This window comes from Vicia villosa, linkage group LG1, assembly GCF_029867415.1.
Source record: "Vicia villosa cultivar HV-30 ecotype Madison, WI linkage group LG1, Vvil1.0, whole genome shotgun sequence".
In the NCBI taxonomy this organism is placed as follows: domain Eukaryota; kingdom Viridiplantae; phylum Streptophyta; class Magnoliopsida; order Fabales; family Fabaceae; genus Vicia; species Vicia villosa.
The window spans coordinates 250,678,102-250,690,043 of NC_081180.1; the positions used below are offsets into that span (position 1 = coordinate 250,678,102).

At 33.1% G+C, this 11,942-nt stretch overlaps 1 protein-coding gene across 1 annotated transcript; it reads left to right on the forward strand.

The window, feature by feature from the left end:
- Positions 1 to 1,198: 1,198 nt before the first annotated feature.
- Positions 1,199 to 7,086, forward strand: LOC131599128 (uncharacterized). The gene is made up of 7 exons (XM_058871598.1): positions 1,199 to 2,228; positions 2,340 to 2,781; positions 2,864 to 3,780; positions 3,888 to 5,108; positions 5,263 to 5,470; positions 5,564 to 6,420; positions 6,509 to 7,086. Exons 1-7 carry the CDS (start codon positions 1,199 to 1,201, stop codon positions 7,084 to 7,086), a joined length of 5,253 nt encoding a protein of 1,750 aa, XP_058727581.1.
- The last annotated feature ends 4,856 nt before the right edge of the window (positions 7,087 to 11,942 follow it).

The window sequence follows — 11,942 nt, forward strand, 5'->3', positions numbered from 1 at the left end:
TTAGATTCAATTTTATTTTATGTTTGTTTACAACTCTTTTCAAATTGAAGTCTTTGTTTATGCTTATAGTTAAGTTGCATATGAAATATCAACTTTAAAGCAAGCAGAAGCATGTAGATTATTGAGAATGCTAACTTCACAACTTTTGCCTCCATCCACATTTGCAATGTAAGGATTATATGTCCAATTCTTTTCAAAATAACAGCCTTGGCCACGTGACCAAGAGAATCCATCCCTCCTTACATATAATATCCATTTATCAGTTTGATATTGTTGTTGGCTCCATCAATTTTTTTTTTTTTGTTTCATGAACTTCCTTTCATTGATATTGAAAACGCCAAAAAAGACTATTGGAACATTGGTGGTTAAGCTCTATATAGTAGAATTACATTTATACTGTCAGAGCTTGGACAATTGCATGTCCTTTATGATGGCTAAAAACACTTGAATTTTATTAATTTTCATTTTGAATTTAAGACAGTGATTCATTTTCATTATGAATTTAAAACCTGCATAATCAGAACACATGAACCGGTTCAATGTCATTAAACCGAAGCCACAACATATTTTAGTACACATGACTTTTTATTTTCCCACCGAAATTTTTCATTTCAATATTGATATTATTACACACTTAACCTGCAGTTTTGAGTGTTGTACAAGCTAGGGACAACTACTTGATTAAAACTTTTAAACATCATTGCAAAAAAATTGTAGGAAAAAATAGCTGGCTTGTGTTAATACTCTTAACAAAACTACACACTACTTCCTTTTTTATGCAGCCTATTCCTACTTTTATGCAGTCTAAAACTTACAACCATTCCCGGATACCAATGACAACTTCTACTATTCTTTTCATTTTTCCTTTATTTTATATTCAATTTTGTTTTACTAAATTAACTTTTGTAACAATATATGATTGGAATTATTCTTATTACAACATCCATTTTGAATAAAAAAACATGACTGCTATGCTCCTTTGTCAACTTTGTGGTTACACTTATCATAAGGTACAGTAGCTAATACAAGTTACAACACACCAAATAGATAAATGCACTGTCGTGAATCTCTATCAATCACCATCTTGGAACAACCATTTCATATAGTTTTAATCTTAAACTAATTGTTCTCCACAATAACTCTTTTCTTCTACCTTTTGTTTTTTCTCATAACTTTGTTTGCTACCTGCACTATACGCATGCATCCTTCAAGTGATGACTGCAACGAAACACCGGTGTCTCAGGAGAGAAAGCGAAGGAGACTAAGTATGGCTAGCACATATTTATCCACAACTGGTGAGAACAAGGAAAATATCAACCCAACAAACACAACTGCTAAATCAATAACAGGTGTTTCTTTCAACGCTCCACCCCTTCACACTATTAAGGCAAAAACCTCAATAAATCCACTCCATACTGGACTGTCTGAACCACGTGACAACCTAAGAAAAACGTTGAAGAGAGCAAGAGGTAATCTTCAAGAAATTGTGAATGTCAACAATATGTTCAGTCAGCCGCAAGCTACAATGGCATCAATAACATGTATACCTGGCGGAATGGTCTCCACAGCTGGTGAGAACAAGGAAAATATCAACCCAACAGACATGAATGCTCAATCAATAACACATGTTTCTTTCAATACTCCACCACTTCAACGGAATCCATCAAGAACTTCAACCAATCCACTTCATACTACGTCGTCTGAACGACGTAACAACCTAAGAAACACTTTGAAGAGAGCAAGAGGTAATCTTCAAGATGGAGTCAATGGAAACAACATGATTAATCCTCCGCAACCTTCTCCAAATGATTGTCCTAATGCTCAATTTAATACTCCTGTTTCATTCAATTATGCACCCCATCAATGTCCTCCGTCAAGTTCAAGAACAAATCCACTGCATACCCGCTCCTCTGAACGTCATCACAACATAAGAAATCCTTTTAAAAGAGCAAGAACTGGATTTCAACATGGAGCAAACCTTATCAACATGTTCAACTCTGCACAACCTTCTCAACACGAGAATCCAAATATAGAGCGTTCACATAACCATGTTGCACCAACTTCAACCCCTGCAATGATGCCATCAATATACCCTCCCAACTCATTCCACCATGGAGATTCTACAGATGACAATTCAAACAATTCTGATTCCGACAACTCTGTTGAAAACGACTCTGACTTGGATGATTGTGAAATACCTGTTGCTTTAGGAAATCCGAATAACCAGGGTATAAGACTTTTCAATACCACCACTATAGTTATTAACAACTTCATCTGCATTTCTAAATAGCTACTGAGTTTAATCTTATACTTTATTTAATTTTTAATGTTACATGCAGAATTTCTGGATATCGGTGATCCGGTATGGGAATGCCAACACTGTGGTGCGTTGATGTGGTATCAAGAACGTAAAGATAAGTCCAGACATACAACTGTGCCAAAGTTTCCACTGTGTTGCAAAGGAGGGAAAATTGTCCTTGATATGTTACAAACGCCGCCACCTGTATTAAATAAGCTTTTGTTTCATCACAATCATCCAGACGCCAAGAACTTTCAACAAAGCATACGAACATACAACGCCATGTTTTCGTTTACATCACCGGGGATGAAATTTGACACTACACATTCCACCGGGGCAGGTCCTCCTACATTACGATTACATGGTCAGACGTGCCACCGAATCGGTAGTTTGTTACCTGCAGAAGGATCAACTCCCAAGTATGCTCAACTATATATCTTTGACACTGACAATGAGGTCGATAACAGAATGAAGTGTTTCAAGTACGACAATTTGATTCATCTATCAAAACTTTGCATCCCTTTTACTTTTCATTTGTTCTAATTTTATCTGTGCTTTCCATAGGGACAATACAAATATAGATAAGAATATAGTTACACAGTTGAAGTTGATGTTGGATGAGTACAACCCTCATGCTAAAGCTTTCAGGATGGCAAGGGATATGATGAAACAAACTGGTTACCAAGAAGTGAAGCTAAAGCTTATTGCTGACAGATCTGAGGAAGGTCGTGTTTATAACCACCCTACCGTGTCTGAAGTTGCTGCTCTAATCGTTGGGGATATTGATTCTGGATCTAAGAGAGACATCATAGTTCAACATCGTGATGGAAAATTACAGAGAATTGATGAGTTCCACAAAAGTTACCTTGCGTACCAATACCCTTTGATCTTCCCTTATGGGGAAGATGGTTATAGACCAAACATACTGCACAAATATAAACATGAACAACTTATAACCAGGAAAAATCGTCAAACAGTAAAACAATGGTTATGTTTTCGATTACAAGAACGGACTGAAGAGGCTAAAACCTTACTGCATTCCAGAAGACTCCTGCAACAGTTTTTAGTTGATGGCTTCACAATGATGGAGACTGAACGTCTAAACTGGTTGAGGAAAAACCAATCCAAACTTCGAGTCGGTAAATACCAGAAGCTTAATGATCAATCCCAGCAACAACATCCTAATCAAAGGCACAAACGTGGTAGACGTATTGTCTTGCCTTCGTCATTTGTCGGATCTAAGCGATTCATGGATCAGCTCTATTTTGATGGAATGGCTATTTCAAGTGCACTCGGCTTTCCAGATTTATTCATCACTTTTACGTGCAACCCAAATTGGCCGGAAATAACTAGATTACTTAGCAAAAGCAATTTGAAGCCGCATGATCGACCCGATATTGTTTCTAAAGTGTTCAAGATAAAGTTTGATGAAATGATGGCTGATTTAACAAAACGACATGTTCTTGGCAGAGTGTTAGCATGTAAGTGTTCTACTTCTGATACTATCATGGAATTACAACGTTTCAAAGATGTATTTAACTACTGTACATGTATTATTCATATTCACTACCGATTTTTATTGTTACAGTCATATACACTATTGAATTCCAAAAAAGAGGGCTTCCACATGCTCACATTCTTCTATTCCTGCATCCACAAAGTAAGTACCCGACACCGTCCGACATTGACAACATCATATCTGCTGAAATTCCTGACCCTCAGCTTCATCCAAGACTGTATAACCTGGTAAAAGCACACATGATGCATGGTCCTTGCGGTCTTGCACGACCTATTTCTACTTGCATGAAAAACAGAAAATGCTCTAAGTTTTTCCCCAAGAAATACAATGAAGAAACCATTGTAGATCACGACGGTTATCCAGTTTACAAGAGGAGTTCAAAGTCACACAGCATTGTAAAAAATGGTATAACTTTGGACAATAGGTTTGTGGTTCCATATAATACACGGTTACTTCTAAAGTATCAAGCTCACATCAATATGGAATGGTGTAACCAAAGCACTTCAATTAAATACCTGTTCAAGTATATCAACAAAGGATATGATCGGATAACGGCATCCGTCGTTCCTTCCAAAAGCTCATCGTCTGTTGATCCTGATACGGTTGATGAAATCAAGGAATACCTTGATTGTAGGTACGTCTCACCCAGCGAGGCATGCTGGAGGATCTTTTCCTACAAAATACATGGAAGAAAGCCAGCTGTGGAACGCATGTTTTACCATCTAATTGGTGAGAAAGCTGTTTACTATACCGATCATGAAAGAATGGAGAACGTACTAGAGAAAGCAAGTGTAACAGAATCAATGTTCAGTTCATGGTTGATTGCTAACGGACAGTATGAAGAAGCTTCTCAATTAACTTATGGACAATTTGTTTCAAAATTTGTCTACGATAAGAAGAAGAGAACATGGAAGCCCCGCAGAAAAGGATTTACCATTGGCCGCCTAATTTGGGTTCCACCCACTACAGGAGAATTATATTATCTTAGGATGATGCTCACTATTGTCAAAGGACCGAAAACTTACGAAGATATCCGAAAGGTTGGTGATACACAATATCATTCATTTCGTGATGCATGCTTTGCAATGGGTTTCCTTACGGATGATAGGGAATATATCAGTGCAATTATAGAAGCAAGTGTTTGGGGTTCTGGACATTTTCTTCGGAAATTATTCGTCATTATGCTGTTGTCGGGTGCGGTAAGTAGACCTGCGCACTTATGGAATGAAACATGGAAATGCCTTTCTGACGGAGTTTTACACCATCAGCGCATTTTAGCCAATAATCCAGGTATGTCAAATTCAAATATGTCTTACTTGAAACTCATGTTATGCACCACTATCTTAGCGCCTGTTATTCTATTTCCAGTATCGGTTAACGTAATACATGCAGTGTCTTACATACATCACTCATCACATTTATTTGAATTTATGTCGTGTCTCAGAGCTGGAACTGAGTGAAGATGATGTTAAGAATCTAACTCTAACAGAAATTGAAATCTTACTCCAAGCTAATAGGAGAACACTTGGTGACTTCAAGCCGATTCCATATCCAGACGGTTATGTTCTTGAACAACTAGGAAACAAACTTATATATGAAGAAAGAAGCTACAATGTTGCGGTTATGAAGTCTGAATTCCAATCACTTTACAAAGCTCTAACAGGTATTTATCTCAATATGGCTACTTTGTTAAATTTATTACTACTGTTTTTTTAGTTTAACTTCTTGAAACATATATTCACAGCTGAACAACGTGGGATCTATGATGAAATCATGATGGCGGTAGAGAATCAAAAGGGAGGAGTTTTTTTCTTGCATGGCTATGGGGGTACGGGCAAAACTTACATGTGGAAAACACTTGCAACGTCTTTGAGGTCAAAACATGAAATTGTATTAACTGTTGCTTCAAGCGGAATAACGTCTTTATTGTTACCCGGAGGTAGAACAGCACATTCTAAGTTCAAACTTCCTGTACCAACTTTAGAAAATTCTACTTGCAACATTGACTATGATGATGACTACGGCGAACTACTACAGCAAAGTAAGTTGATAATTTGGGACGAGGCCCCGATGGCAAGTAAATTTTGTTTTGAAGCCCTGGATAAAACTTTGAGGGATGTAATGAGTACGTACGGTAACTCTGAGAAGGTGTTTGGTGGTAAGGTTGTCGTCTTTGGCGGAGATTTCAGACAAATATTACCTGTTATCCCTAGAGGCAGTCGATCGGATATTGTTCACTCTACAATCAATGTATCTTACATTTGGGAAACAGTTAAGGTATTAACTTTAACTAAAAATATGCGATTGCAAGGAGGTCAATCTGATCAAGAGAAGAAAGATATTGCAGATTTTTCCAACTGGCTTCTAAAACTAGGTGAGGGCAGGATAGCCGAACCAAATGATGGTTATGCCGACATTGAAATTCCGAAGGAGATTTTAATTGAAGATTTTCAAGACCCTATTGTTGCTATTGTGGAAAGTACTTATCCTTCTTTCTTGGATAATTACCAATCATACGATTACCTCAAAAGTAGGGCTATTTTAGCATCAACCATTGATGTTGTTGATCAAATAAATAATCACATACTTAACTTGATGCCAGGTATGTCTATGTCGGCATAAATTATTTATTATTTTGGAAGAGAGATAATATAACATCAATTTGACCTAACAAAGTTACTTTTCCACAGGAGAATCAAAGGAATATTATAGTTCTAACACAGTCGACCGGTCAGAAATTCATGACAGTAGCGTCCTTCAAGTCCTAACTCCTGAATTTCTCAGCTCATTGCGAACTTCTGGATTGCCAAACCATCAAATAACATTAAAAGTTGGATGCCCAATTATGCTTATGCGAAACATTGATCAATCCGAGGGTTTGTGCAACGGTACTAGGTTAATTGTTACCAAAATGGCAAATCACGTAATTGAAGCTCAAATAATGGGGGGAAAAGGACATGGCAAACTTACGTACATTCCAAGGATGGATATGTCACCATCCCAATCACCTTGGCCTTTCAAGTTGAGTAGGAGACAATTCCCAATCATTGTATCTTACGCAATGACAATTAACAAATCACAAGGACAATCGTTGGACTCGGTTGGATTATATATTCCTAAAGATGTCTTTAGTCATGGCCAATTATACGTGGCCATATCAAGAGTGACAAGTAAAAAAGGAATAAAGATTTTGATTCACGACGAAAACAACAAGCCAAAGTCGTCTACCGCAAACGTCGTTTACAAAGAGGTCTTCGCCAATATATAAATGGTAACTGTTTATACCATCCCTTCCTCATTTTATTCCTCTCAACTATTGCATATGTAATTTATTTTTCCACACAAAATAAATTTGATTCACACTTTCAATTTACATATTACTAAATGTTGCAAGGAAATATGTTATTGACAGCATGGAGTTATTTTATCACCAGCAAGGATTCAACATGATTGACTTTAACAGTTTTAAATCTTCATGGCCTTTTATTCGACATTTAAAATTTGAATTTCATTTATAATCTCTTTAATTTTATACAATTTATTTTTATTATAACCATTTATTACATTAATTAAATTATATCATTTTTTATAAAAAATTTTAACTCAACTACTAATAAAATTACTTATATCGTTCAACCAACTTTCTTCTTTTCTAACATTAATCATATTTTTTACTGTTTAACTATAATTTTTTTTTTTTGCAACAATGCGCGTCGAACACCAGAACCCGTGCGAACGCACGGGTTTGTTACTAGTTTTATTTGTTAAAAGATGTGTGGGTCTTACCACTTTATGTGAGACCTATCATCTACAATATAAGAAAAGAAACTGTTGTGGAAAGTACCAATCTGCCCCTTTGCTTTATTATGGTGCCACGTGGAACACTTCTCCTTCCAGTTTTTTTACTTTTTTTACTCTTGCATTATTTCCATTACTTTTCATTGTATGTTTCAATATTTCTAATTAAAAAATTAAACAAATTTTTCTTGGAAACATAACTTTTTTTCTTCTTTTCCTACTCTACCTATGCTCACACTTCTTTTATTTTGAAATGATTGGATAATTACTTTACATGGTGCATGGTCTCAACATATTAAATCTTCATTGAGTTAATGTCAAATTTGACTAATGACTTCAATTAAAAATGAAATATAATAAATTACACTAGCCATTATATATAGTCCCCAAAATTCATTTTATATAAAACTATTTTGCAATTATATATTAAACGCATACCAATGATGTTTTAATGTAATATATAAATAAATTTAATTTTTGTTTAGATTTGAATTATTTTTTCTGGATGAAGAAATATAGCAACAATTTTTTCCTTATTGAATTTTTTTGTGTGTGTTTGTATGCATAACATGAATGAGTAACAATTTCTTTATATATTATATATTTAAAAATGATAATTTCGATGTTGAAAATAGTATTTTACTAAGATGATAATTTTTATTTTTTATAACACCAAATTAAAATAATTAAAACGGGAACGTGAAGTGACTGTTCAAAATATTGAATATTAACGGGACTGTCAAATAACTGATCAAAATATTGAACATTAATGGGAACATGAAGTTATTGATTAAAATATTTAATTTTTTTCACGGGTACCAGATATTTTTCTATACATTCAATTTATTTTTTTACGGGTACCAGACATTTTTTTATACATTTAATTATTATTTTTTCACGGGTACCAGACATTTTTCTATACCTTTAATTATTATTTTTTCACGGGTACCAGACATTTTTCTATACATTTAATTTTTATTTTTTCACGGGTACCAGACATTTTTCTATACATTTAATTTTTATTTTTTTACGGGTACCAGACATTTTTCTATATATTTAATTATTATTTTTTCACGAGTATCAGACATTTTTTTGTTCATTTAATTATTATTTTTTCACGGGTACCAGACATTTTTTTATACATTTAATTATTATTTTTTCACGGGTACCAGACATTTTTCTATACCTTTAATTATTATTTTTTTCACGGGTACCAGACATTTTTCTATACATTTAATTATTATTTTTTTACGGGTACCAGACATTTTTCTATATATTTAATTATTATTTTTTCACGGGTATCAGACATTTTTTTGTACATTTAATTATTATTTTTTCACGGGTACCAGACATTTTTTTATACATTTAATTATTATTTTTCACGGGTACCAGACATTTTTCTATACCTTTAATTATTATTTTTTTCACGGATACCAAACATTTTTCTATTTAAAAATGTACATCTACAATAAATGCGCGTCCCGTACGAGAACCCGTGCGAATGCACGGGTTTGTTACTAGTTATCATTAAATATAATAAAGCAAAAGGAGTTATTTGACAAGTTTGCCATTTGTCAATCATTTAGAGTGCTTACTATTTTAAAACTTGCTATTAATAGTAACCTTCCTATAATTATCTTTAATTATTTTTTATATTTTTCTAACTATTTTTTATTGTTTTAAATTCATTATTCATTATTAATAATTAATTAAATTGGGCTGGGAAACAAACAAATTCTCTGCCGATTCTTCTCCCATTTTGGTTTCTTAAAACAAGCGAATCATTGAGAATAACCAAGCCGTTTGTTCACGTCCAATTTAGGGTTCTCAATATAAACCCTAGAATTCCATATCTGAACACAAACAACAACTTTTCCGGTTCACTTTTAAATGGGTTTCTCCATGCAAACCCTTAAATTCTAATTTCTCTTCTATTAATTTCTAATCATCAATGTCATTTCTTCAATTTTCAGGTAATTTTTTTTCAATTTCTGTTGATTTTACACTTCCAAGTAATACAAATAGGAACAATTTATTCTCCCATTTCACACTTCTTTCGATACTTCCAATTGCAGAAACGTTGAAAGCACCGTTTTATATACCAACATACACAACTTCAAGATTCATTTTCTGTTGAATCTCAATGGGATTTCACAATTGTTGCAGCAGGATTTGTAAGCAATTCTTTTTCACACTTTTTCTGCCATTTGTTAATTTTCTTTGTTTCATTTGGTTTTTAGTTGATTTTGGAAATATGAACAGGTAACAAGTTTAACAAGGACGACGATCGAGTTAAGTTTACTAATAACCTTTTGGAGAAACTATAACTTCACTTTTTCAAGTTACATGTTTAAATATATGATTTTTATTGTTCGAATTGATTTTGGTTTTCTTAAATTCAATTACAAATTTAGTTGCAAGAATGTATATAAATTGTGGGTAATCAGATAAAATATACTAAAAATAGGTGGCCTAGTTGCAATGCTCTTTGAAAAGTGGTTTTTAAGCCGTTTTGATTTTGGATTATGTGATGGAAATTGATTTTGAGGTGTTGTTATAGATACTTGCAGCTGCTTGGTTATCAAAAAGTAGTGGAAGATTGGGTTGAACATGTTCTTGGAAGTAGCTTCGTTGAAGCTCAAAAGAAGTATCAAAGTACTCGGGTTAACACTTCTTCTGTCACCACAAATTTGGTTTTGGGAACTACATATAATCTCAACGGATTTAAATCTCAAGTCCTGTTATATTAGCTATTTCTAAAACAAAACTAAAAGGGAGCATTTCATTAAACCAACATGGTAAGTTGAACAAGCTTCTCATTTGACCAAGATGGTAAGTTAAACATATAAGTAATCTTTTATCAAATCATATTGATGTGTTTCCTTTCTTTTCCACTTCTTTTCTAGATCAATTTGAGTTGGAATATTTATCAATCACTTATTTTAAGGTGTAGTTTTTTTTAGTAAGCCCCAATCAGTCCCTGCATCTAATCTTATGCATCCTAGCAGCCTCATAATCACCCTTATACGTTTTTGAGAAATTGTAAATTTTTATACATGTTGCATTTTATAATTTATTTCAAAAAATTTATACATTTTGTAATCTTTTGCTTGCGTAATAAATTATTGTAAAATATGTGGTTCTATGTTCTAACAAAATATAACCAACTTTCTACTATTCGAAGTGGCATAGTTTAAAGCCTTTTGGGAAATTTGTTGATTTTGTTTTACTTTAAAAATAAGTACAATCCAAACTATTGATTTAAACATTTCATGGATAGCACAGTGTCCTCCGCTATTGCTTGAAACTTGAATGTCGTACGAAAGTTTATCAATATGCTTCGAAAAGAATCTAGATCTGGCTGGAACTGAATTGTTAAATAATAAAGGAGAAGCTCATATAGTTTTGCACCATGTATTTTTCTTAATTTATGATTGTAATTGATAAATTGATTATTGCATTCCATTTGATATTTTAGTAATTTTGCAATGCAAATTACTGTCTTTTAAATTCTTGTGAGGTTAGTTCAGTTTTTTGTTCGTCTTAAATTACAGAGTAGAAATCTTAGACAAGAAATATTCATATTTTAGAAAAGATGTAATTATTGTTGTCAAAGTGTATAACGTTTTCCAGTACTCGTTAGATTATGTAAGAAATTATCATGTATCAAACAAAAGGCAAATAAAGTGTCTATTTTTCATAGTTTGAAACTTTCAAAACATTTAAAATTTGAGTCCCTGTAGTAAAAAAAGTGTATTGGACAGATAAATTTCTATATTATAAATCCATAAGGTGTTATTTTATATTTTTGGCTGCTACTTCAAAACAAATTTTCGGCAATTGTCTCATGCATCAAAACTTTAAATATACTTAAGTTCCATAAAGTCCTTTTTTCAAAAAAATCTATGTTCATACAATATTACACAATGTGTTGTCATAGGTAAAATTTGACCAAAATATTTAAAAAAGATGATGTCACGATTAAAATTGAACAATGTCCTTTGATCGAGTTTCTTTTCATTAACAATATTGTTCACTCTTTCTTATTTATATTTGTTTATAATTATTTGTTTTGGTTTCCCTTTTCACTTTTCATTCGTTGGATGGTTGGTTTTGGTTTGAAAATCTTAAGTAGTTATAAAATATATTTTTTACTTTAAAAAATTGTATCTCGTGCCTCGCACGGGTATACACACTAGTTTCTAAAATGAGGACTCTCACATGTTTCAAACAATAAGAGAGTGAGTGTTTGAGAGAGTGTTGAAATTAATCATAATTGTATGTTGTGTTTTTTTAACAATTTAATTGATATGCAACATTTAACAT

What these genes read in the sequence shown, in the direction of transcription:
- LOC131599128 (XM_058871598.1), top strand. Translation starts at nt 1,199, where the DNA reads ATGCATCCTTCAAGTGATGACTGCAACGAAACACCGGTGTCTCAGGAG. An exon ending in AACAGAATGAAGTGTTTCAA is followed by an intron (nt 2,782 to 2,863) that starts GTACGACAATTT and finishes TGCTTTCCATAG; the next exon opens with GGACAATACAAATATAGATA. An exon ending in CATTTTAGCCAATAATCCAG is followed by an intron (nt 5,109 to 5,262) that starts GTATGTCAAATT and finishes GTCGTGTCTCAG; the next exon opens with AGCTGGAACTGAGTGAAGAT.